This window comes from Balaenoptera acutorostrata, chromosome 10 (genome assembly GCF_949987535.1).
Source record: "Balaenoptera acutorostrata chromosome 10, mBalAcu1.1, whole genome shotgun sequence".
Classification (NCBI taxonomy): Eukaryota; Metazoa; Chordata; class Mammalia; order Artiodactyla; family Balaenopteridae; genus Balaenoptera; species Balaenoptera acutorostrata.
In genome coordinates, this window is record NC_080073.1 from 76,362,065 (window position 1) to 76,388,123 (window position 26,059).

General features: G+C 36.3%; 1 protein-coding gene across 13 annotated transcripts in view; it reads right to left on the reverse strand.

Moving 5' to 3' along the window:
• Positions 1–26,059, reverse strand: part of SUPT3H (SPT3 homolog, SAGA and STAGA complex component) — a 427,459-nt gene that overhangs the window by 71,956 nt on the left and 329,444 nt on the right. For 6 of the 13 annotated variants that reach the window (XM_057554391.1, XM_057554404.1, XM_057554396.1 and 3 more), the window contains 2 exons: positions 20,003–20,113; positions 6,965–8,291 (listed from right to left, as the gene is read on the reverse strand). In XM_057554391.1, coding sequence (XP_057410374.1) covers positions 8,034–8,291; positions 20,003–20,113 — 369 coding nt within the window. In that variant the 3' untranslated portion in view covers positions 6,965–8,033. Of the gene's footprint in view, positions 1–6,963; positions 8,292–20,002; positions 20,114–26,059 lie in introns of those variants that run through there. The other 7 variants (XM_057554401.1, XM_057554403.1, XM_057554400.1 and 4 more) reach the window with 3 other exon arrangements.

Sequence of the window (26,059 nt, forward strand, 5' to 3'; positions counted from 1 at the left end):
CGTGCCTCTCCCCCTTTCCCAATCTGGTTATCTTCCAAAGCTTCTCCACCACATATTCTGCTGGAGACAACTGTTTATTTCATATAGTTTATACTTCAAAATTAATATTGTTCTCCAAATTAAAATTAAATGATAAACTTTTTCAAACGATGCCTATCCCCTTACTCACCCCATAGAATTTAAGTAACTTTTCCAGAAATAACAACAAAACAAATAAAGTGATAAGAGATTCATTGAAATGATTTTCTTAGAATAATATACCTTGATCTATAATTAACAGAAAATATTTTCTACAGAAATTAGTTTTAAGATTTTGTGAAAATTCTCCTTCATAATTAGGCAAATATTTTCATTTCCTTGTCTGAATTTACCTTTGATTTAGAAAACTATTTTCTTTTAAATTAAAAAAAAAGTTAACTTCTTTTATAAGTGAATTAGCCAAACTTAGATATAATTTTTTGGTAAGCTTTTGCTACCATTATTCACAATAATCAATAGTTCATACCAAGTAACTTGTGGATAGCACAATTTAAAATTGATTTCTTTTTCCTCCAAAGACCTTGGTTTATTCTTGATTTGAAAAACTTCTGTCATTCTCTTTTTGGTTCATCTTGTATCTTCTCATTATCATTCGATCATTAAATAGAATCACTTTAACTGTTTTTAGTCAGCATTCCCACCATGTGTTTGACGGTGATTGCAAGGTCAAATTTGATATCTATTTCATCAAGATGTTCTTTCTTTGGGTAGATCCAGAAAATATCATAAGTAACCTTCAAATTGTTCCAAAGAATGTCACTGTTATTTGCAGAGTCGTGACCACAACTTCCAGTAACAAATTCAAAAGACTATGCATTGCGTAAAGCATAAAAAAATACTATGGGCATTTTTCCAAAATTCTGTCATGTATACCTTTTTCCTTTACTAGCTGTGTTAATACCATTATGATGGCCTTGCCCTTGATATGTTTTTAAATTATTTAAATAAAATTAAAATTTCTATTTTAATTTTTTGAAAATTTAATGGAATCATTATATATTGTTATTAAGATATATTTGCAATTTGAATGTTTAATGCCCATCTAGTTGCCAATATAAAGAATGACTACTAAACTTCATGCACTTATTATCTAGACCTACAAATATAACAACAAATTTAAGAGTAATATGAGTCATACTGTTTTTCAGCCAACACACGCAACCATTGTGGATACTGTTTTATGAGTATATACTGAATCTTGAACTACAACATGAAGAGGAGAAGGATTTGATGAGTTAATTTGCCTTTTCTCTTATTAAAAGCTTCTGCAGCTCAAATCCTCCTCTTACTCTGACTTAAGCAATATCCCCCCAAGACTCTGGCAGCAGCACAATCCACAGACCTTCATGGCATTCGGCAGCAGCTGCCGATTTTGGGGGTGGGGAGAGTGAAATATATATATAGCAAAAAAACTTGCCTTTTTAACCAGTTTTAAGTTCATAATTCAGTGGCATTAATTATATTTACAACGTTGTACAACTATCACCACTATTTCCCCAAATTTTTCATCACTCCAAACAAAAGCTCTGTACCCATTAAACAATAATTCTCCCTCTCCTCCACCCCTGGAAACTTCTAATCTACTTTCTGTCTCTATGAATTTGCCTTTTCTAGATATCTCACATAAATGAAACCATATAATATATGTCCTTTTGTGTCTGGTTTATTTCACTTAGCATGTTTCCAAGGTTCATCCATCCATGTGGTAGCATGGATCAGCACTTCATTCCTTTACACGGCTGAATGATAGTCCACTGTATGCATAGACCACATTTGTTTACTCATCCATTAGTGCTTGCCTGTTGATTAAGGGCATGGTATGGAGAAGGGGGCCTGAGCAGTGTTTGTGATAGGAGGTTCTCCACACAATGTGAGCTCTAAGGCAGGAGGCCTTCCCACCAGGGTTTAGGAGGGTACTGCTATGCCACAAAAATCACTGATGGAGATTCTTGATTAATCCAGCTGTATATTTCCCTCTGAATTCCTAAAGCACCTGCAATCAATGAAGTAAAGTGTAATATTTACCTACAGAGTTACTGTTGCCCCTCCCCACCCCCAACTGAACTTCAAGCTCTCTTTCTATTCCCAGGCGTTGGTGCTGGTAGTTAACAGAGAAGGAAATGAAGACTGGCTCTCAGCCTGCCCGTTCCCGCACTAGGTGACGGCACTCAGGAGATGTTCATTTTTTTCCTTCCTCTCTTCACCAGTGTCTAACATGGCACTAACCACATTACCAGGAATTCAAAACTATAGCTGATTAATCAATTAAATGGAAAATGATTTCTTCCTAACAAAATATGTGAATTACTCATGACCTTTATTCTTCCCTGCCCATCAGGGGAACTGATTTCCCTGCCTGGTGAGAAGAGTCGAACAAACATACCCGCCAGGAAAAAGACAGAGGGCGCAGAGAACTGGGTGTCCTAATTATATGCGGGAGGGGTGATTTCTTTTCCTTCCCAAGTCTTATCTCCATCTGCCTTTGGAACAGAATCACCATCCTGCCAGCTGAGAGTGTACATCAGGACACACTCCTTTGCACTATTCTTCCTTTGTTACAATTCTGAGAATTCTATTTCTCCCAAAGCAGAATCGCAGCATCCCTGTGGATGTCTGCTTTTCTTTGGCATAAAAAGAAAGATGAATTCTCCTCCAGTGAGGAAACGTGAAGCTTCATCTTCAAACTGTAGCTGTCCAGTGATTTTCTTTAGTTTTCTAGCACAAAATATTATCTGCTGGGAATGTATTTCTTAATGGGGCGAGAGAAAAGCTGCTCACTAAGAATGCAGACAACTACGGTCTGTGTGGGAACCTGACATATTTCATGGTAGCATGCGAAGCTGTTATCCAATGAGAAAACTGTTCTTCCAAATTTGAAAACAAGATGTCTAGACTCTTTTCCTAATTGATGGCCATGCATAAAAATGTATCATAAAAATGTGTCTGAAACTGTACAGGAGCATACCACTAACAAAGGCACTTTTATCAAAAACGTTAGGTTGTGTCTATGGGAATTCATAATCATCTAACAAATAGACGTATCTTAATATCCAAATAATTCTGTTATTTTGGGTTCTTCACATCTTATTTTCTGAGTGGTTATTTCTGGTACCTATAATTTTTCAGCCACAAGCTTCCTGAATGGATAGCGATGTTTCAGTGCCACCTCTACCAGTGTATAGTTTCATATTTATAATTGTTGTCATTAAAAAAAACCAACCTATTAACTATCAGTTTTAGTCCTCCTTAAATGTTATCAGTTTAATAGCTCATAAAATAGCCATACCAGTAAAATGTGACTTCATCTACAAAGAAGAATTTTCTATAACAAGGCCACTTCTAGAGCCCAATAATTGGGCATTGCTTTCCTGGATATATATATATATTGCTTTCCTGGATATATTATATATATATATATATATAAATCTTGCCATCAAGAACAGTTATGTAGGGTTTCCCTGGTGGCGCAGTGCTTAAGAATCCCCCTGCCAATGCAGGGGACACGGGTTTGAGCCCTGGTCCGGGAGGATCCCACATGCCACGGAGCGACTGGGCCTGTGCACCACGGCTGCTGAGCCTGTGCTCTAGAGCCCTTGCTCCGCAACAAAGAGAAGCCACCGCAATGAGAAGCCCGCGCACCGCACCAAAGAGCAGCCCCTGCTCTCCACAACTAGAGAAAGCCCGCACGCAGCAATGAAGACCCAACACAGCCAAAAATGATAAATAAATTAATTTAAAAAAATAACAATTATGTAAACAAGATTAGTTTCTGTGATAAAAAATAACAACTGTGAGGATTGGATGCTTTATATATATTATCTAATTTCCTAAAACCACTCTGCAAAATGATTGAAGAGTGATGTTAAAAGATAATCCTTGCAACCTTACAACCGATAGCAAAATTCCTTCTTATTGGTTGAGTATGTGGAGCTTTGTTCCTCATCGCTGATCGGGGTGCAGAGTGCAAAGGTCAATCAATTCAACAGGTATATGTTAGCTCATTATGGCTCCAACATGATGCTAGGAGCTGAGCTTCATACTTTCCCAATACCTAAGAATTCTTCAATATGATTGGTACATAACTACCCATTGAACAAATTAATTTTAAAATAGATATTGCTGATGAGATAACTTGGGCATTATTTTGCCTTAGATTCCAGAGGAATCAATGATTAATGCTGGATAATAATAATGAAGCAACCATATCATTCTTTTTACTGCCCTGCAGTGATCTATAAACTGTTTAATCAAAGGTAGTGGAGTATCCACATTTATAGGGTATACCAAGTTCAGGGGGCCTAAAACTGATCAGGGAGATTAAGACTGGACTTTGTCCATTGGAAGGTTGTTCTCTCTTCAGACCATCATTTCGTCCATCTGTCCATCCATTCATCCTTCTTTTATGTTCAGCTCCAATTAAGCAAAAAGCATTGTACTTTACTGAGGGAGATACAAGATGGTTAAAACATGGTCCCTTGGTCTAGTGGGGATAGGTCCTCAGTAGGTTTTGATCAGACTGGGAAATACAAAGTATCTTGGAGGAAAGTGGGTCAAAGTTTAGAATTTGGCTCTAAAGGAGAAAACATTTCAGAGAGAATCAAGGAAGTAAGAAAGAGATGGGACTTGACTCTTTCTACCATGCCCTGAATCACCAGGAGCTCCCTGGGCTTAGATCTTTCCAAGTCTGGAAAGGTTTCCTCCTCTAGACCCCAACCCCTAAAAGTATGGATGTACAGAAGCTGTCTCGAGATTAAAGTGGAGACAGTGACAAAATTCTTCCAAGCAAGTGTGAGAAATACTGCTACCAAAATTAGAAAGGGCTTCAGAGAGTTTGTTCATATAATATTATAGTATCTCTCTTTCCACGAAGGAGAAATAAAGAAAAATTTTCAACTTAAGTTGGAAGAAAAGTGTGTAAGGATTAGATACTGGAATAACCTGGGAATAGAGATTTCACAGCTAAATATTTAGGAGGTTTTTGGAAACAGTATAAATTCTCATTTATCTTGAATAACTTAAGTAAGATCCTACTGAAATGGACTGAGAGAACGCACCAAGACCATACTAGTTACTGAAGTATCATCACCAAACAATTTTGTTGAATTATGAATCCTTTTACCTAGATATCTGAAGTTAAATCTTCACATGGGTACAAAATATATTTTTAAGAGAAGTCAATGACTCTCCTAGTAGAAGTTTAGGAAATCAGTGAAAGCAGGAGCAGTAAGGGTCCTTCCCTGATCCTCAAGTTGGAAACTTATAATTAAAGTCAGTTTGCAATGTACTATATCTTTGATTCTTTCCTTTCAATCTAAATCTTCCAACCTCTCTAAGCTCTCATTCCTGGAAAAGCTTTTGGCAGTCACTTTGTGCAACCCACAATTTCTGTAGCTTTTCATCTTTTTACCATACTCTTTCTGCATCTAAGCCTCACTTCCCATATGTGGTCAGTAATGCCACCACCACCGGAAGTAAAATGGTCCTCAGCATGGGCCTGTTTGCCCACACAAGGGCAGAAATACGGGGCAGGAAAGGAGTCCAGCAGTCATGAATCTCAAGGTACTCTGAAACTATAAAGAACACGCTCTTACCCATTTTATACATGTGAAAATGGACACAAAAACAGTAGGAATTCTCTGAAGGCTACAAAGAAAGCCAATCAGTGGGTGTGGGTCTCCACCCCACACTCACATATCAGACTGGGCCTCCCTCTGCAGTTCTCAGAAGGGCACTGTTGGGAAACTAGCCTTGTCATCTCTACTCAAGTTTTATTCAGATGATAATCATTTTAAAAGAAAACACTGTGTTTGCATTTGTGGATCATGTTCTGTATTTTAGGCACAGTGCTAGGAGCTTTCAAGTGTTATTACTAAATATTGATATTTGCTAAAAATCGCTTATTTTTTACAAATGATTAAACTGAGGCTCAGGCAAGTCATCTGACTCAAACCATCAAAGACAGTAGAATGTTAAACAGTGATTTACATGAAACAGTATCAGTGAAATTTTCGGTTCATTTAAAACAATCTTTTAATATTTATTTATTTAGGATACTAATAATCATACTATCTTCTAGGTTGTTGTAATGATTAAATGATATCATACATTTAAAACCCTTAGAAGACAATCTTTTTATTTATTTATTTATATTTTTAAAATAAACTTATTTATTTACTTTTGGCTGCATTGGGTCTTCGTTGCTGCATGGGCTTTCTCTAGTTGCGGCGAGCGGGGGCTACTCTCCGTTGCGGTGCGGCGGGCTTCTAATTGCGGTGGCTTCTCTTGTTGCAGAGCACAGGCTCTAGGCGCGTGGGCTTCAGTAGTTGTGGCTCGCGGGCTCTAGAGCGCAGGCTCAGTAGTTGTGGTGCACAGGCTTAAGTTGCTCTGCGGCATGTGGGATCTTCCCGGACTAGGGCTCGAACCCGTGTCCCCTGCACTGGCAGGGTGAATCTTAACCACTGCACCACCAGGGAAGTCCCAAAACAATCTTTTTAAATGAGACTATATATATGTGTATGTGTATACATACACATACATATATAAATATATAAATATATATGTGTATGTGTATACATACACATACATATATAAATTACACCTATCTAAAACACTATATACACACATATGTATTTTTTAATCAAAGTGACATGTTAATGGAAATACATTGCTCACATATCTGGTGCTGATTTCCTAACAACCGCAGTCCCCCACGTCTCTGAAAAGCACATCAGGAGGATGACTGACTGAGCTGTGCAAATGTGACTGACACACTCCTGAGACATCTTTCACCTTGGCAGAACACAGGGAGCCCTGCACAAAGTTTTAGAAGTATAAATGAAGCCTCCTGAGTGTTTAGGAATAAATACCTCCAGGCTTGGTGGGACCACAGCAAAGTAGCCTAGAAGCTCTATCCTTTGCTTCCAGTAGTTTGTGAACTATGACACTGAGATCTGTGTAATCCAAGTATTTGAAATGCTTCCACATCATTTCAAGTACAATCATGAAATTTAAAAATACTCCCCTATCACCACATAGAACAGAAAAAGAGCAGTTCTTTGCAAAGCTTTTTTAAGTGAGATATTTGCATGTCTAAAAGCTATTTTTAAAATTCTATCAGTATTGCTTTGCTCTGTCAGCACAGTACTGGCTTCCTAGTCAGCAAATTCACCCTAAGTATTAAGGTTACTCCCTGTGGTGATAGCTGGTAACCTGCAAGATCAAGTTAAACGGCATGTTCAGTGACCAAAGAACTCCTGGAAAATTAGTTCAAAATGATGCATCATTTTGTCAAACACTCTTAAGAATTAGCTTTTCAGGATGTCTCTTCAGAAACATGAAACCCCTCGAAACCACTACCACAAATAGCCAACATTTAAAATAACTGCCAAGCCACCTGTTTTTCTCCAGAAAACATCATAAAACTCACAAGTTAACAAAAGACTTCACAAAGTCTCAGTCTTTCTGATGAAGTTTACTTATTTTGTTTGAGAGACTTTATTTCCCCTTTTCTGAGCAATGAAAAGTCCTCACATCAGATTCAGTTCAAGGCACAGACTTATGTGTAAAAGAAGGTCTCAGAACAGAAGGGGATGCTAAAGAACACTTCTTTGTCACTTTGGTCTTGGAACAGTGTTTCAGATGGTATTCATTCGGAATAAAGAGATCGATGACATAACATGCCCAATCCTCCTCTGTAAGTGGCTTTACTAGAAGTGGGTAAGGGCAGAAAAACATAAATTCATCTGTCTGTAGGCAACCCAAAACATACCAACTCGTCTTGGAGTAATTTAACCAATAAGATGATTTAGAGGACAGTTCAGTGGCACCATTTTTGGAAAGTAAAAGCTTAGCAGAAGGAACATAAATCAAAGGTGACTGGCAGGTAAAGGATATACGCAGCAATCAGCCAAACCATGTGCACACTGGCACAAATTCAATAAGATCATTTATAAAATTTTTAAGGCAGGAGTACACAAAAGGGGGTCTGGTGCTAACTAAATCCACAGATAGCTTACATGCCACTGAAATAAACACTTCCAGATGCGGGTGTACAAAAACCTTTCACAGAAAGAAATGTTTTCTTTCATAAATCTGAAGGAGGGAGTCATAGCAGGGAAGGGCAGAAAGCCTGAAATCGAGACTGAGCTTCTTACAGATGGACGTGTTGTTGAGGCGGGAGTGTAGGGTGAGGATGAACTGCGCGTAGCGCGTCTCCACTTAGAAGCATCGCTACCATCAGTAAAACTGGATGTCTGTTAAAACAAGGGAAAAATGCTAACGACATATCATTCCATCAGTCCTCCAAAATCTGGTGACTGAGTCAGTGTTGCTCCCATTACTTCCCTTAGAGTTTCTTTTTTGGGGGGTGGGGTGGGGAAGGGATACTGGGTTCACACAGAGATGAAAGCCACTAATCAAAGTTTGGAAAAACCATGCTTTGGAACTTACACCAGCACAAAGCTATTGGAGGCATGGCTTTAATGATGAAAATATTTTCAAAATCTGGCTAGATTATAGTCATCTTTCAGGAATGCGTGACCAAATTCATTAATGGATTAGAAAGTCAATTTGCTCATCCCAACAGCATAATAATTTGTGGGACTTTCTGGTCATATATCTAAACACTCCCAGAAGTTCAAACAGAAAGGTAGAATGTCTGTGTTTGTTTCCTTTTCTAGGTTCAGGTGAACTATGCATTGAACTTTCCCCCCTTCCCCCAAGGAAATCCCCTTGAAATCAGTTTTCTTGTTGAATCTTTAAACTTCATGCAAATTCTCTGTAAGCATCTGGGTAATGAATTTATTCTTGAGACTACTTTTAATTATCTGTTTTATGCATTGACCCAAATTACCAACTTGTCATCTATTATTCGTCTTTCGTTCAGGATCTTGTTCTACTTATTCTTTATGCCAAATATCTCTTGAATACATTCCATCTTCTCTGGTCTCAACGTCACTGCCTCAGCAGAGGCTTTTCTGCCCTCTCGCCTGCAATACTGCATCAGCCACCCGATTGATCGCTCTTCCAATTACATCTCCTAACTCCAGTCCCTCCTCCATCCCACCAGCTGAGTTATTTTTTTAGAATACAAATTTGTTCATATCAATCCCTTGCTCAAAAACTCTCAAATCGCTCCTTGATGACTGTATCCGTTGTTTAAAAAGAAATTTTCCAAACTAAATCTTACTGAAAACTCAATATTTATCAGAGATAAAAATTGATCTGTATTGATTAGGGAAAACACTTTATTATTTTGCAGAATACCTGTAAAATAAGTCAGGGTTCCTGCAGAGCACGGTTAGGTAACTGCTGGCCTGCGTCATGAAGGCCATGTGACTCAAAGTCCCTCTCAAGTTGTCAATCAGCCTCCCTTTGATGCTTCACCTCCTCTCGATGGACTCCTCAGTTCCTCACCTTGGCCCAGACAGCCATTCTGCTTGCCCCCCCGATTTTATTCCTGCTCTTCTTTCTGCCTGAATTATTTTTTCGCAATTCTCACTCATTTCCCTCACCTCTGTCTCATAAACTCAGTTCGAATGTTAGTGATCTGAGGAAGCTTCCTTGACCTCCTCAGGCAGATCTCAGTCTCCTCTGCGCCAGAGGCACTGCGTCCCGCCCCCCGCAGTTACGGTGCCAACCACACAGCAGGGCTTACGCACGCATCTCCTTCACTATACTGGAGCACCCAGCTACTCATCTCCATATCCCATAGCCCCCTTTCAACAGATTTCTAAAACAGCGTTTGGCAATTGTTCATTGAATTAATAAACGGAGATACCAGAGCTATAAGGATCTTAGGCCACGTAGGGATGTCACCACTGGTTCTTCCACTTCTAAATCATGTCTACTTCAATCTTACCAATGAGGATTCTGCCAAATGGACTGTCATTACCTAGTCCAAACTGAGAAAGCAAGTGCTATCCTTTGTATGTGAAGGGTGCCTCCACCCTCTCAGGAAGGCACGTACTTTGACTTGTCTTTCGGCAGTTGCAGGTGACAGACTGACTTGGAGCAGTATAGTCTTGCCTTGCCTCCTTATTCATTTTTTCTCTTCATCATTTGTGAGCTGGTTGTGTGGGTGAAAGATACTGTTGCCACCAAAAACGGAAGTGTAGTTAGTTTACCCACATGAGGATCAATCCCTAATGCTGTCTTCTCTAGACAGTGGCTTCGGAGAAAAGCACAGTGTGGAGCCTAGGCTGGTTTTCTTCCTCCTCTCCTCTCCTCTCTTTTTTCTCCTCTTCTCCCCCACCTTCCCCCCCCCCCACCCCGCCTTTTTTTTTAAACACCAAAAGTTTGCTTCAATGAGCAATGTTGTCAAGTATAACTTATTTACTTATTAGGCTCTTACCTAATTAGTCCAGAATACGGGAGTGGGTGTTTTAGGTTAGATCAGGAATGTAGAATTAAATCAGAGCCAGAAATATAGTCTCTAACTTCTCTCCTGGAAACTATAAAATCTGCACAAGTGTTTGAATTGGAATTGACAGGAACCTGTAGGCCAGGCTGTGAGCTTCTGGAGCCAGAGAGGCAACTCAAATACTCCTTCCCTGGTATTTCCAGCAGGGGCACAGCTGCCCAACTGTCACCTTGAATGCACCTGGGCAAATTCAGAGACCGACACTGGGCTCTGCCCTCGTGACCTCTGCCAACTAATCAGCCAAAATATTTCCAGATCTGGAGAGCCTACTCCACATTTTGGGTATATGCCCAGAACTGCAAATGCACTCCAATCAGGTGGGAGAGCCTATCCAGGTGCCAGGGCAAGAATTAACATCTGACTGACATATGGGCTATGAATTTTCTCTTCTCACAGCTTGGGGTCATGCAGAGGTGGTGTGTGGGAGTGGAATATTTGATCTGCACATACATAGCCTAGGGGATTTGGTTTAAATCAAATCATAATTAAAACACCAGTCAGGAAAACAAGGCATAATTATTTTTTTCCTGCGTTTTTTTTCCTACCTTGGATACAGCCTTAAATATATGTTGGGCACAATAACAGCTAGGTATCAGTTTCGTTTTTGGAAGGTGTAAACTTTCCACTTAGAACAATCCACTTATTATGTTGTAGGATTAACTCTGCAACTACATCAGTAAATTAAATGACAGTTCAATGATTATATTTGTGTGACTAAAGTGTATAACACTATTTAAGAAATCATCAAAAAGTAAATCATCTCCAGTTCAACAGGCTCTCATCATGGCTGTTTGGAGGGAATTTTTGTCACACTATCAATAAAACAGTACGCAAATGTTTCACTTAAACAAAACATGCTTTTAACTGTTAGATGTTTCTGGCAAGGGTTTAATAAAGAATCTATCCCAATAGATCTATAAAGAATCTATCCCAATATTAGAAAGAACCATTGTATTCTTTTCTAATATTCATCTAGTTTAGATATAAAATGTTAACTGAAAAATTTAAATGGTATTTTTGCTAGGTGAACCTGACCAATGTAATGTATTGAGTTTATGTCTAACTCAGTGTTTACAATCTTATTTATAGACTTAAAAGGAAAATTTCTTGCCATTTGCAGAGCATAATTTTTAAGTTTAGAAATATCTCAGCTTAGTTTAGTTCCTCCCAACTAATCTTCTTGCTGCTTTCATGAATTTGTGAGTTAAAAGAGTCCTGTGATTTTTTTTTTTTTTTAAAGAAAAAACAATTTCCTTTCGGGAGTCACTCAAAATATTTTTCTATTCTATCTTCATTCCCTCAGAAGACTGCAAAAACCTAGAAACCATAATAACACATTCAAATCTCAAGATGTGGTCCTTTTAGAATATTCTGCTCAAAAAGTTTCTCTTAGTTGTCAACTACTCCTTTCCTTGTACTCATGTTCAAATTCCTCTATTCTCCACGATACAGCCTTCCGTTTACAATGAACAGAGATATGTTACCTTCCTGAACGACTTCAAATCCATGTCCGACATTAGAGAACACTGATTGTCTCCTTTTCAAATTATATTCCTGAAAATTTTAGGATTCTCTGCAGGACTTTCAGGGGCCTCATAGATGTTTGACGAGAATGTCCATTTCCAATTTTTTGTGCTACTCGAAATAAAGGTTCTGTCATCTTGTGTTTTATATTGAACTTCCTGTAAATGTTTTGTTGTTCAGGAAATTATGTCTTGGAATTCTGGCCTGTTAGTTTTGTTTTTTGGTATTTAAAGCAGCCCAAATAAATCCTCTATGTAAAACTGTGCAAGTGAGTACGTCACCTTAGAGTGTATAGCCCATGCTGAACTGAATGTGAGGTCTTTACTGCTGATATAAAAGTGAAGGCAGAAAAAAGCAAAATGTGTTTGAATAGTCACTGTTTACTGAAGAGACAAACCAGCTGTTAATAACATCATAATTTTTAAAAATGAAACTGGATAACTCTTTGTAAACAAATTCACTGTCTGTCCCAATTTAAGGTGTTGCTGCAGAAAGTTCAAATGACATAAGATCTCTCTTCCCTTCTCCCTGCATTCTGCCTGATGATTAAAAAACATTAACTAAACAGTTTTACAATGTAACATGATTATGCCAACCCAGAATTATGATGCTGTGCTTACAACAGCAGAAAAAGTATCAGTAATGAATTCAGCAAATTTGGATTCCACAGGCAAAGCAAAATAAATATGACCCTGAAACTTTAAACAAGTATTTTTCAGGGAAGGATTTTCAGGTGACTGAGATTTTCTTTATGACATCTTTGAATAGCTTATAGTGTTTTTAAGATACCTTAAAAATATTTCCAGAAAACCATGAAGAGTTACATACTGGATAAGAAATCCATATATTGATTCCCTTTAAACATTATCAGTTTAAAAATGTGAGCACTTGTTAGATACTGTTAGTGAAACAACTGTTGAGCAAAAAATTCTTACTATTTCTCTTTTGAGCCAAGACTATCGGAGGTCTGTGTAGATCGTTATTAAAAACTGCTATATCTGTGAATGAAAACTTCTCAAATAAAGAGAAGTGTGTAAATAAAATAAAATATGGAAATAAAGTGGATACTGTGATGAATATAACGTTACATCATAACTTTGATTTTCAAACACCTTCACTATTCTTATTGAATGAGATTTTAAGCGTGGATCTTCTACGTACAGAGTTGCTGGAATATTTGATAGAGAAACCCTTCTCTTATGGAGGTTTAATGCCTCTTGCAACACTTGTCTTCTACGCAATGTAGTTTAGGAAATGCTATCTCACATTTTCAGGATAAGACTGCTTAAACAGTTAAGAATAGAGGCCAGTCTGCAAAGACGGAGTTTAATGAGGAGGATTCGTGAGAATTCATTGGAGCCTGTGGTCCCAGTGAACCACAGGGTACTTAGCTCCTGTCCACAGATAGAGCTCTGGTACTTACAATGTAACCTTAAGTTGGTTACTTGATTTTTCTCTAAATATCCGTTTTCTCATCTACAAAGTGGGGATAACAACACTCATCCTGCTGTGTTATAAGAATAACACAATGCAGGTGAAAAGTTTCTTTAAAAATATTATATAAGTTATTATTTGATCACCCAACACTTTTCTCGGATTCTAATGATTTTCTCTCCCAAATTCTTCTAACGTTTTTATTACCACATTTCAAACATTCTCTCCCTAACTAATTCTAAATTGAACACTGTGTTAGTTGAACCATATAAAATTTCTGATACTCAACTGTTTATGGCCTAGGGAAACTGTTATTTTATATAATTTGACAGAATAAGTTTTGTAACTGTAATTTCCGCCCCACCTTATTTTAAAATTAAAAACTAAATTAAAATATTTACATTTTTTTCTAGAGAAGGCCCACTTTTAGGTTGTTCTTATATGATAAATATACAACATGTTAATTTTTTTTCTGAGAACCAGTGGCCCATAACTATGAAAAAGTACTCGGTTCCAACCTATAACGATAGACTTAGTACTTCCAAAAAAGTTATTGAGAAATTCTTACTTCCGGTAAAAAACAAAATTCTTAAAAAATATTTAAGAATTTGTACCCAGTTTCTACTTGGTATTTACATTTGAAAATTACTCTAATATTTTGTGACATTTAATTTTCCAGGTTGAACACATAAAATGCAGACAAAATCTAATGCACTCAAGACATAAGAATTATTCATGAATGTGAAATTCTAGATCAAAATAGTCAAAGCAATCTGCTATGCCACTTTTGTTTTTAAAAGTTTAATGTGAGGGATTCTTAAAGGAAATTTTTAATTTTGATCCTTATCTGTCTATTGTGAACATTTCTGAAGGACCAATGATCTGAGAGCATCCCTAGCACCCCTAATAGACATATATACATCAAGCTAAACGGCCACAGTGGAAGAGCAGTCAGCTGAGAGTCAGGAGGCTGGATTCCAGGGTCAGCCCCGGCATTCACTTACAAGGTGCCACTGGGTACAAGGCGAAGCATCTCTCAGACTGAGTTTAACTGATTTTCTCAAGTCTTAGCCAGTTTTAAAATACTTAGCCAGTTCTCTCACAATTTAATACAGTTGAGTGGATTTTGAAGCAACTCACTTTTAGGGATGCATTTAAGGTACCATTTAGATGAATGACCATGCTTAAATGAGAAATTTTATTGTTTTGCTATTCTACTTCAATAGAAAGACACCTGATAATATATGTAAGCTTAGGGGGGGTGAGATATTTTTCTACTGTGAATCTCACTCAGGAGAAACTAAAATATATTTAGGCATTACACACGGGATTATGTCATCCCATTTGGTGTACATAGTTTGCTTTCTCTGGCTTTCAAAATTATAGACCTGGTTTTCTATCAGCCATTTCCAGCACTTCTCGCTGAGTGCTGGGATTGGGCTTCGGAGTAGGTAACCATGGGCACCACCCACTGCTTGTACACAGCAAGGATCCAGATAAAACACATGTCTGACCATCTTTTTCATGATAGACAGCACAGTCCACTGGCTTACTCTTTGGGAGTATTTTCTCTGAGAGAAAAAACAAAATGCTCTAACTATAAAAGTCTACTTCATTCTCAAAATTTTTAAATGCTTTTTCCTTCTAGACCCACATAATTATAAGAATTTTTTTAAAAAACCATTACCAAAAGCATTTGAATTTTTAGGCTGCAAGAAAATACTCTTCAGTTAAATAATTAAATTCAATTAAAACAATTAAATACCAGTTAACTGTCTGATAGGACAATTCATTTAAAGCTTTCGCTAAACTTTTTTTTTAGGCCCTGAAGCTCTTTTTAATGTAAGTTTTATTTTATCCTTTATTTTTCTATATTTTCTTAATTTTCTAACATACTAGCATTACTTTCAGAATCAGTAAAATGAGGAAATTTTAAAAACTGAGAAAAATGAGGCTATTAATAATTAATGTTTAAAAAATTACCACCAACTTTGATATACACATCAGTCTCTGAAAACCTTTTTTAGTAACTTACACAAATATATAAACTCATATAAACTGAATTTGATGCAGCTTTATAAATCTGAGGCTGTGCTGTTTGTTCCTTAGGTTTCTGTTTCACAGGAGCTAGTATGCAAAAATCGAGTGGAAACTATGTACACTCAGTTACTGAGACCTTATTTTTTAATGTGACAGTGGTGATAAAAAAAATCCATTAAAGTTCCTCAACCACGATTAATTCAAAAAGTGAAAATGAACATTAATTTATTCTCAGGAACAATAATCTTTAAATAGTATTTAAGTTTTAATGGTATAAATTGTAAGTCTGTAAAGAAATCACATTATAATTCCAGTTTTAGTTTCTTCCAGCATTACAAAGTGAGGTCTCTGTGTTTGTTTGTATGTCTGTGTGGTTGGTGGTGGGGGAACGGTTTCTACTTTAGTCCGTTTGTATCCTTATCTGAAACCTTTTAGAAAATATACTATAGCTACTAGTGCTATGATGACTATTATTAATATAATACATTAAGAGCTTACCACTCAAGTTCATAGTACTCGTTGGATTCTATCATGAGGTATGTTCTATTCTACCAGAGAGAGCTTAAGAAACTTCCTTACGCTACTTTGCTAATAGGTGCAGAGCTGGGATCTGAATCTGGGCAATTTGGTTCTAGAATCAACAGTCTTAACCACCACACAATATAACTTCACATAATGCCAACTACGATGAGTAAAAGGATAAGATAAGATGAACAAGCATCAAAATGACTTAGGACACCCCCAGTTTGCATAAGTACTCTAAAGTAATGACTGCACATCACAGACTGAAGCGATTTTCAGAATTATTTAGGAAAAAATAAATAATAAGCAAAAGGTAAACTAGTCTCTTTAAATGTTCTTTAGCATGTGTATATGGAAGATCAGGTACACAGGGGTGGGAACAGTTGCAAAAAAATCTAATGAATAGCTTAATGTCAGGACAATTATTTTAATCTTCTAGGTATGATACTCTCTTCTGATCTTCTGCATAGGATTAAGAATAAATAAGAACACAGAAAAGAAAGAAGTCATCGATTAAAACCAACATGCCAAAGACAGCATAGTTATAATTCATTGAGTGGGGATGGGTAGTTTATAAGTGTCTCCATAGCCCTCATATGAGTGGCAGGAAACTGATGTTTCCGCCATGAGGCCCCTTCTCTCTCCACTCCAGCAGCTACTCAGTGCAAAGCATTGTTTTACTCTTTTCTCCCCTCCACCTAATGTGGCTTTAATTATTCCTTTCTTCTATCATTTCAACTAATTCCCAAGGGGAAGAATTCACTTACAATTCTTTATACAATGAATTGTATTCCTGAAATTGATCATCAGAAGTCATACAGTAGAAGACAGAATGACGCCTCACCAAAAACAAATTTTTCTTGGTTTATTGATTGATGTTGGAATTCAGTTTCCATGTAACCTACTGGTTCGGTCATTTTAATTCTCCAAATCAATTTCAAGTTATTGGGAATTAGCTATATATCAATCAAGTTACGGATATTCTAAATTAGATATCTCATTTATATATATACATTAGACAAGCACTTGAGATTTAGAATGAAATGCTGCAAAGACAAAACCTCTATGTTTCAAAAATGTAAACTAGTTGTTCATGGCCATTTTAGTTTACAAAGGAAATTTTATACTGGAGGTAAGTTAGCTCAGCCTTTCTGTATAAAAATTCAGTCTCAGTCTATGATTGCTATAGACACAGCCCACATGCCTCCTCTCAGGAGCCGGAGCTCAAAGCCTAGGAAGCGAAGTGTCCCCAGTGCAGCATAAAGTAGCATCTCTGGGAGTGGGCACCAGGGAACTCAGCATCAGCTTCTCCCCCGCATCAGGAGCACCTCCTTTTAGTACTGAAGGTACGAGGGAGCCAGGACAGGTGTTCACACTCTTAACATACACAGTCTGCAAATCTATTCTACTTTAAAGAGAATTTTTAACTTTAAAAGGCAGATTTAAGTATTGTAATATATACCAAGAAACTGTGTCTGCCTGATCCTACTACTCATGACATAAAATGGAGTAGGTATATTCAGTCCTGTAGGCTGGGCAAATTCTTATAACTCCAGGTAATGGAGTAGACCTTTCAAGGTGGGTCCTTTCCGAGGAGTGATGAAAACTCAGGGTCCTTCTGTGGTGGAGTTCTTTCTCATCTGCTGTTGATTTTGCTCGTCTGCTCTGGTAGCAGCTAAGTGAACCTTCAAGACCATGGCTTATTTGTTCTATTTTCCAGATCTATTTAAACTAAGCATTTTAAAATTGCATTATTAGTTTTAAAAACCATACTGGTTATATGTTTGTTAGACAAAAATTAGCTTAAACTATATCTGAATATATATATTCTGAATATTTCAAGTATATTTCCTGACCACATACTACAATCTTAGATTATAAAAGCAATAATACATGAGTAATAGAGCATCAGGTTAGACATGGAAGAATGAATACACATGTACACACACACACACACACACACACACAACTGTCATCAACCAAGATGATTCTCAAGTGATCTGTCCAGTCTTTTTAAAAATAAAAAAACTTGAAGAATTAAGCAGTTACCACTGCCACCACTTCCTTTTGAGGAAACATCACAGACTTCATGATTAGGAGATTTTCCCCTTACATTAGATATATTTTCCTTTATCTAATTTTATCCATTACTTTTAGTTACCATTTTAGGTTATTTCTCAAAAATCCTGTTTCCCCTTGCTACCCTTTAATTACTTCTAGATATTATCGACTCTGCCTTTTTCTTCTCTCTCTGCTCCACTGCCTCAGCCTATTAGTCATTATTTGGCTCGTATCTATGGATTTGATATCTTTAATCCTGTTATAAATTGGTTCTTTCAACTTCAGTTGGTTCTTAAATTCTTCCAATCATCTCATATTTTTCTAAATTTCATCTCTTTTGGCTTATTGCTTTAAATAGCCTCACCTGTCATGTAGGAAAAAATGAAACAAGAGATATTGATTTCATTGTTTTCAATTGTAATAATCTAAAACCACTCATGCAAAAGGATATATTGCTTAATCAGCAACATATGATTAATATAAATATGATAAATCACGTTCTTACAATATATGACAAATTTAAGATATTAATCAGAAGCAAAAATAATTGTCACCATTACAAAAAGCTTCTAGAGACATATATAAAAAGCTCTGACACATTCTTGCTGTCACACGGAGAATGCATACAATTAACAATAACAATGAAAACAAAGAATGGTAAGAAAGCATTCTCTTTAACTGAAACAGAAGAAAAAAGGAGATGATATAATTTATAAGAAATCACGACTTCTATCAACAGATAATAGTAAAATCCACTCTTAGGAAAAAACATATTAATTTATGTACATATGTATGTGTAATGTTATACATATATATTCTGCTTTAGTATGTTAAAGCAGATGTGAATCCAAAAAAAAACCAAACAGGGCTTCCCTGGTGGCGCAGTGGTTGAGAATCCGTCTGCCAACGCAGGGGACATGGGTTCGAGCCCTGGTCCGGGAAGATCCCACATGCCACGGAGCAACTAAGCCCGTGCGCCACAACTACTGAGCCTGCGCTCTAGAGCCTGTGAGCCACAACTACTGAAGCCCGTGCGCCTAGAGCCCATGCTCTGCAACAAGAGAAGCCACCGCAATGAGAAGCCCGCGCACCACAACGAAGAGTAGCCCCCGCTCGCTGCAACTAGAGAAAGGCCGCACGCAGCAACTGAGACCCAATGTAGCCAAAAATAAATAAATTAATTAAAAAACAAAAACAACAACAAACAAGTGGTAAATTCTACTGTTCCTTAGTCATAAATCAAACCTAACTTTCTGAAAATCAAACCAATTCCTTATAAACAGAGAAGGACTTGGAGAAAGTTACACTGACATGAATAAAGATTTTTTCAAAAAGGGCCACAAGATGAGCATGTAATTAAAACACACACACACAGACACACACACACGGACACACACACTTTCTTTAGGCTGTTGAAATATAAAGTCTTTAATTCTCCATTAAAAAAAAACAAAACAAACCTTGATTATAAGCTTTAAAACCATTTGAAGATGTGGAAGACTGTCTGCCTTTCAGCCTACTTCAAAGCCAGTAAAGAAATCATTTCTTCTTCTTCCAACTCAAAGTATGTTTAGGAGCAGAACATCTGATAGAAGTGGTATTGCCAATCTAACCAATTTTAAAATATAAAGTGCTTCTAGCAATATTTGGATACATATAATTTGACAAAAAAAAGTTTTATAAACCTAAGCTTTAAAAAATAGAAAATATAAGCCCCAACAAAAAAAGCATAATTTGTAATTGAAAGAAAATAATATTTTGTAGAAAAAAAGTTGTCCTTCCAAAAAGAGACAAAAATGACTAACTTTTATTTCCCAAGAGAATTATGCCACTTTTATACAACAAAATTACAGTCACCACAAATTGCTTTCAACAATTCCACTGCTGCTTCATTTGACCACTTGAAAATCAAAATTCTTTCAGATTATAAATATAACTTTTTATAACTCTGTTATTACGTACTGTGAATGGGGAAAGGGGGCCAATCTTGTGGCCGTAGCGTCGAACGGCCTCTCTGATGTGGCAGGGCTGGATGGCATCGCTGTGAGCCTCAACACCACAGGCCGCAGTGCTCTGCGACAGAAAAACACATAAATTGTTACTAAATCAAAAACACACAACAGAACTACAGTGTATAAAATATGAAAATAAACTTTCATAAAATGGACGGTTTTTTCCCTTAGGATGCACATCATTGCTGCCATATACTACATCTAAAAAAAATTCCATTAACAAATCAAAGATGACTTTTACATGACCCCTTCCTAGCAGACCAACCAAATGCAATTTTTATGCCCCCAATATTTCACCTAGGCCTACATGTCAAGGTACAGAAGAATACAGCCACTTGCGTGCAGATGAAAAGTGTCATAGGGGCTTGCTGAAAGAACCACAGGAAACTATTTTTTTTAAAAACATTTATTATTATAAATGTTTCTTGGGAGCCTGTTGGACGTATTTCTGAAATAACTTGAGGGTCATCAATTTTAAAATAAAAAATGTAAAATTGCTATATATTTATAATACTGTGGACTGTCATAAAAGACCATTTCAACTTGGTTCCTAGTTTTCAAGGTATCCTCCATGCAAAAACAAAATAAAACAAAAACTTTCTATTTTAATCTGCCTCATCTGTAAAAGGCAGGTTTGAAAGTACAAAGAAACACAAGAAACAGAAAGATTATTTGCCATAAGACTATGGATATCAACTCAAGAAATGTATGGAACATGATTTTAAAAAAGTAAAATAGGGGCATTATAGTCTCATGATTCAGTTGTAGGCTCTGGCTTCCCAAATACCTGGGTCCAGATCCCAGCCATATCAGTTACCAGTTCTGTCAAGTTATGTAGTATCTCTGCACTTTAGTTTCCTCATCTGTAAACTGGATAATAATTATAATTGCTCTATAGGGTTGCTGTGAAAATTAAATGAGTTGATATGTGTAAACCACTTAGAACGGTGCCTGACACATGTTAGCTATTAACAGCATTAGGCTATTATTTACATTAAAAATGGAACCTCCATGTTCTTGAAATGATAAGCTAATTTACTTAAAAGTGCAGTGGATACCAGATGCCAGGTCATCAACATTAAAGAATCAAGAGAAAGAAATAGTAGCCTGTGTGTTACTATAACTCTGGTCTAGAGGTACCACTCTCAGAATTCCTTATAGGAGTATATCTAGTACAACCTCTATGGACAGCAATTTGGCAAATCTTATTAAAATGAAAAAACACAGCCCTTTTTGACCCAATAATTTCACCTCTAAGAATTTATCCTACAGACACATTACGTGGTACAAAATAATATAGATAGACAGATAGATAGGTAGATATTCACCGCTGTACTATCTGAATTCATGAAGCAAATGTTCATCAACGAGAGAACATGAAATCAATTATGATACATTCATTCAATGCAACAGAAACCACAGCAACACCAAAAAGAATGAAGCAGTTCCATACATATTCTTATGGAGCTATCTCTAAGATACATTGTTTGAAAAAATACTAGGTGACCAACTGGAAAACTATGTTAACCAGCTGTTTTAAAAAAAAAAGCTGAACATTATATGCTCATTTAAGCTTAGAATATTTCCACAAAGGTATCCCAAAAATCAGTAACAGTGTTTATCTCTTATAGTATAGGTGGGTGTCTGGAGGACATGGGTTAGAGGAAATATTTTTCACTGTATATCCTTCTGTACCTTTTAAATATACTTTTTGTGCTTCTTCTATTATAAACTAGTAAAATAATTATAAAAATTCCTATGAAGAGCATCAGCTAATTATACAAGCTGAACCTGAAATCAGACTTAAAATAAAACAAAACAGATCTTGATTATTTTTATTATTTTAACAAGATTTGAAATAAGCCAGATAGGAATTTACTCTAGGGTATCTTTCTCAATTTCATTCCAACAATACCCTAAATAACACATCAGCTATGCCCACAATAACAAGGATTAAGTTATCTTAACCCCTCACTTTGGCACTCATATAGAAGTGCACACACAGAGTTTTTTCTTTTTCTTTCTTTTTTTTAAATTGTGTTTTCTTGATTCTCATTCCAAATACTTTGTTTCAGTTGGAATATATTAAAATAAATGCAATTATCAGGTACCCAGTAAGGCTAAAGACTCTTCTGTTAAGTCCACTTGGCTCCAAGATGTGAATATGACTAATACAGACTCATTATCTGCCAGGGATAACAAATACTTGTGAAGTAAGTTGAGGCATTCTACTCATTTGTGGAAATGAATGCAAATAATTAGCTGGATTTGGAATCTAAAGTTAAGTTTTCCAGTGGAAACTCAAGTGGAAACACAAAAGGGGGACATCAAGAGGGTCAATACCCTGTAGACAAAGTGGGTGGGGAGTCCTTCCAGTGCATTCCTCTGTGGAAGCTCCTTTCTCCCTGAAAACTGGATTTATTTTTCATTTCTTTTCTCCATGGCCAATGGAGAGTCTACTTTTCCTCTACTTTCCCAAATAAATTTGGTTCTGGTATAGAACATTTTGGTCAAAACCTCTCAGAACCTCTGGCATGGCGATCCAATGGGACTTGAGAACACTGAGGTAGGAAGCATAAGTTAGAAACTACTTGTGGTTGCTATTTGTAAGATGTGGTAACACGTAAGCCAGGCCTGTTTGAATCATGTTATCGCTGCTAACTTACATAAAAATAAAAATATTCATTTTTGTGAAAAATGTCATTAAAATTTCTATCTTGCCAGTTTCAGGTTTACCTGCTATAATTAAGCAACTGCAAACATCAGCATAAGTTACTATGTGCACTTCTACACTTTCCTGATTTGCCCATTGAGTTCTTTGGAAGGAAACCTTTAAATCTAAAATGTTGTATTTGCAGTATTGTTTCTACCGCAATAAGTATCTTCTCATTTCTGTAAATATCTAGTCCCTCACCAAGGTACTCGAAATCTGTTTAAATTCAAAATTCATATTAACTTTAGAATTTTTACTTCAGCAGTGACTTCATAAATCTTGTAATAGTCTTCAAAATTGTTACAGGATTAGCATAAATTTGTGGATTTGCTACCTAATATAAAAATATTATATGTTATAAATACATATAAAGAATGTTACATTTATGTACCAATTCAGCTTTCTCATTCTGCTTGTGCCCACATTACAGAATATTCTTTAAATTTTCAAAAATGAAACCCACATGTTTGATAAAATACTGAGTGCTGTTGTCTATAGTGTGTTTGTCAAAATCTCTGTGGGGACTAAACTCTTTATTTCCTAAAGTAAAGTACAAGGTGCTTCGTAAAGTTCTTCATATGTCAGGTACTCTTCCTCTTGCCTGCATTCATACTCCATTCTTGTATTCTTCCATTTCATTTTTATTTATGTCTTTTTATTCAGAAACTGCTGCTGGGTATTGGAAGCTGAAGTATCATATAGAGCCCTCCATGCTTCCCACATTTGAGTATTGTCCCTCTGCTTGTACTTGCTGGCTTGGATTGAATAAAATTCCCCAACGGCTTGAACTCTCAACTGTGGTACAAGAAGTTACATTGAAACTTCGGTTGCCCCAGGATCTCTTACAAAAGTCTGTACCTCTCCTGACTCTTTTCTTCTGAACTTAAGAGTTGTTGGGAAGAAACAGCTTTTAAAGAAATTTTATCCTTTCTCAGCCTTCCCCTTGCTGGGTAATCTAATATTTAAGAAGGACCTGGAATCTCAGATAATTGCCTCTTATTCTTTTCACATCCATAATGGTGGACTAGATCTTTCGTTAAACTTGAAACATTAGATTTTACAGAGGAGTAATACATATCTCAGGTTAGAGCAAGTGAAAGGTTAGTAGCACTATTACTGACTTCTGTCACTCACCGACCACATGGGTTGATGTATGACCTGAGTGGGCAGGCAAGTGTCTTCTTTCTCCTCACTCTTGTACATAGAGCTCTCTCAGTGCTTTGTGTGTATAGAGGATTTCTTTTCAGATGAAGTTGGGCCATTCTTTGGCCAAAGGCTATAGTATATTACAGTTAATTTTCTCATTTCAAAATTTAATTGAGATGTTAAATTTGTCATTCTATATAACTAGGAAGAGATTTTTTTTTAACTAAGGAAATTAAAACTAAAAAAGGTATTGAAGAGAAGACAAGAAAGAATCACCAAATTCAAGGATTCATAATTATAAAATTTAGAAAAAACACACAATATTATCTATTCTAAACTTCCCCAACTCCTTCCTTACGTTATAGATGAGAGAGTGAAGATAAGGGACACTCCCAAGATTAAAATGATAGTATTAAGATATGGTTATACATCAAATCCCTTGGCTTCTAGTACACATAGCTAGTATATAATAGAGGTTTTATTATTTTATGTAGAATGAACTGTACCATGTTACCAACATAGCTGAGGTTTCCAGTGAGTAAAAATCAAAATATAGCAAGAGCTTGAATGTAGAAAGATGTGGATGAGTAAATAGAGAAAAAATTAATTATTTTATGTATGCATAATAACCAGGTTAATTACAACTTCCTACATACTTTGTAAAGCAAATCCACTGAAGAGGCCTTTTAGGTAACATTTTATTAGCCTAGTTTTATTTATTGAATGAGTTGGAGAGCACTACAGCTGAAAATCTTTAAAACTACTTTATAATATAGAAGTTCCTTATAGTTCAGAGCTTCCCTTTATAAATAATCAGTGAGCTCTGTCATTTTGAAAACAAAAGGGGGAGTTCAGATGTGAGGATGAAATTTAAATCTGCTTATTACCAGTTATAAAATTATATCTTGGCATAGCTCCACTACTAGTAATGGCAAATGGTTCCTATTGTGCCAACGAACTTGTAGATAAAAGTATAAACTTTGGACAAATTATAAAAAACAAGTACCTGAAAGCAAAAGAGACTGATCTAACCCAGGCAGAAACTGAAAGGGGGCGTGCCTATATTTAGAAGAAGGGAATGGCTGTGGGTTGAGTTTTCTGTTTTTACTGTTTTAGCCCAAGGGTAGGCTCCAGTCAGTATAGGGAGGACATGACCTTAGAGGCGTGAAGAACTATAGGCCAGAGTTCAGGGCAACCATAGTATGTGTAAAGTGAAAAAGAAAATCCCAAAAAGGACAGAATCAAAGAAGGGAAGTTCCAAATTCAGTGTATAAATTTTACCCAGTCTTTGACTAACTTCTTAACTATTCCTTTGTGGTACCAAATCCAAAAAACCCTGGTAATCAGGTAAAGTTAACTGAAGCGAAGAGAATCTAGCTGCTGAAGAGGAATTTGAGTTTGGCCTTTAGAGTTCAATCTAGAAAAGTAAACTGCCTGCTTAAAACACATATGAACACACCACCACCACCACCACCACCAACTCTCTTCATAGGAATATAACAGAATCTGAAATCTCTATAATATATTACTCACAATGTCCAGGACATAATTTAAAATTACTAGACATGCAACAATACAAGAAACTGTGACTTATACTCAATGGAGACAAAAATAATCCAGGTATTTAATGTATCATACAAGGATTTTAAAGCAGCTATTATGAAATAAAATAAACTTGTAATAAATGATAAAAAATAATAGTAGGAAAATATAAACTACAAAAAGAAACCAAAAGGAAATTATACAACTATAAAATAAAATATCAGAACTAAGACATTACTGGAAGAATGTTAAGATTGAAGCTGACAGTAGATAGAGTTTGGAACATAAAGGAAGATCAATAGAAGTTATCCAGTCTGAAGAACAGAGAGAAAAGATTGAAAGAGAAATTAAACAAAGCTTCAGGGATATGTGGGACAATATCCGAGTAACTAATGAATATGTACTTGGAGTCTCAGAAGGGGAGAAGAGGGAGCATGAGGCAGACAAAATATCTTAAGAAATAATTGCTGATAATTCCCCCCAAATTTAAAAATATTTCATTTTCAAGAAGCTCAGTGAACCCTAAGCAGAATAAATATAAAAGAAAACCATTTCTATGGATATCATGGTCAAACTGCTGAAAACCAAAAATAAAGATACAATTTT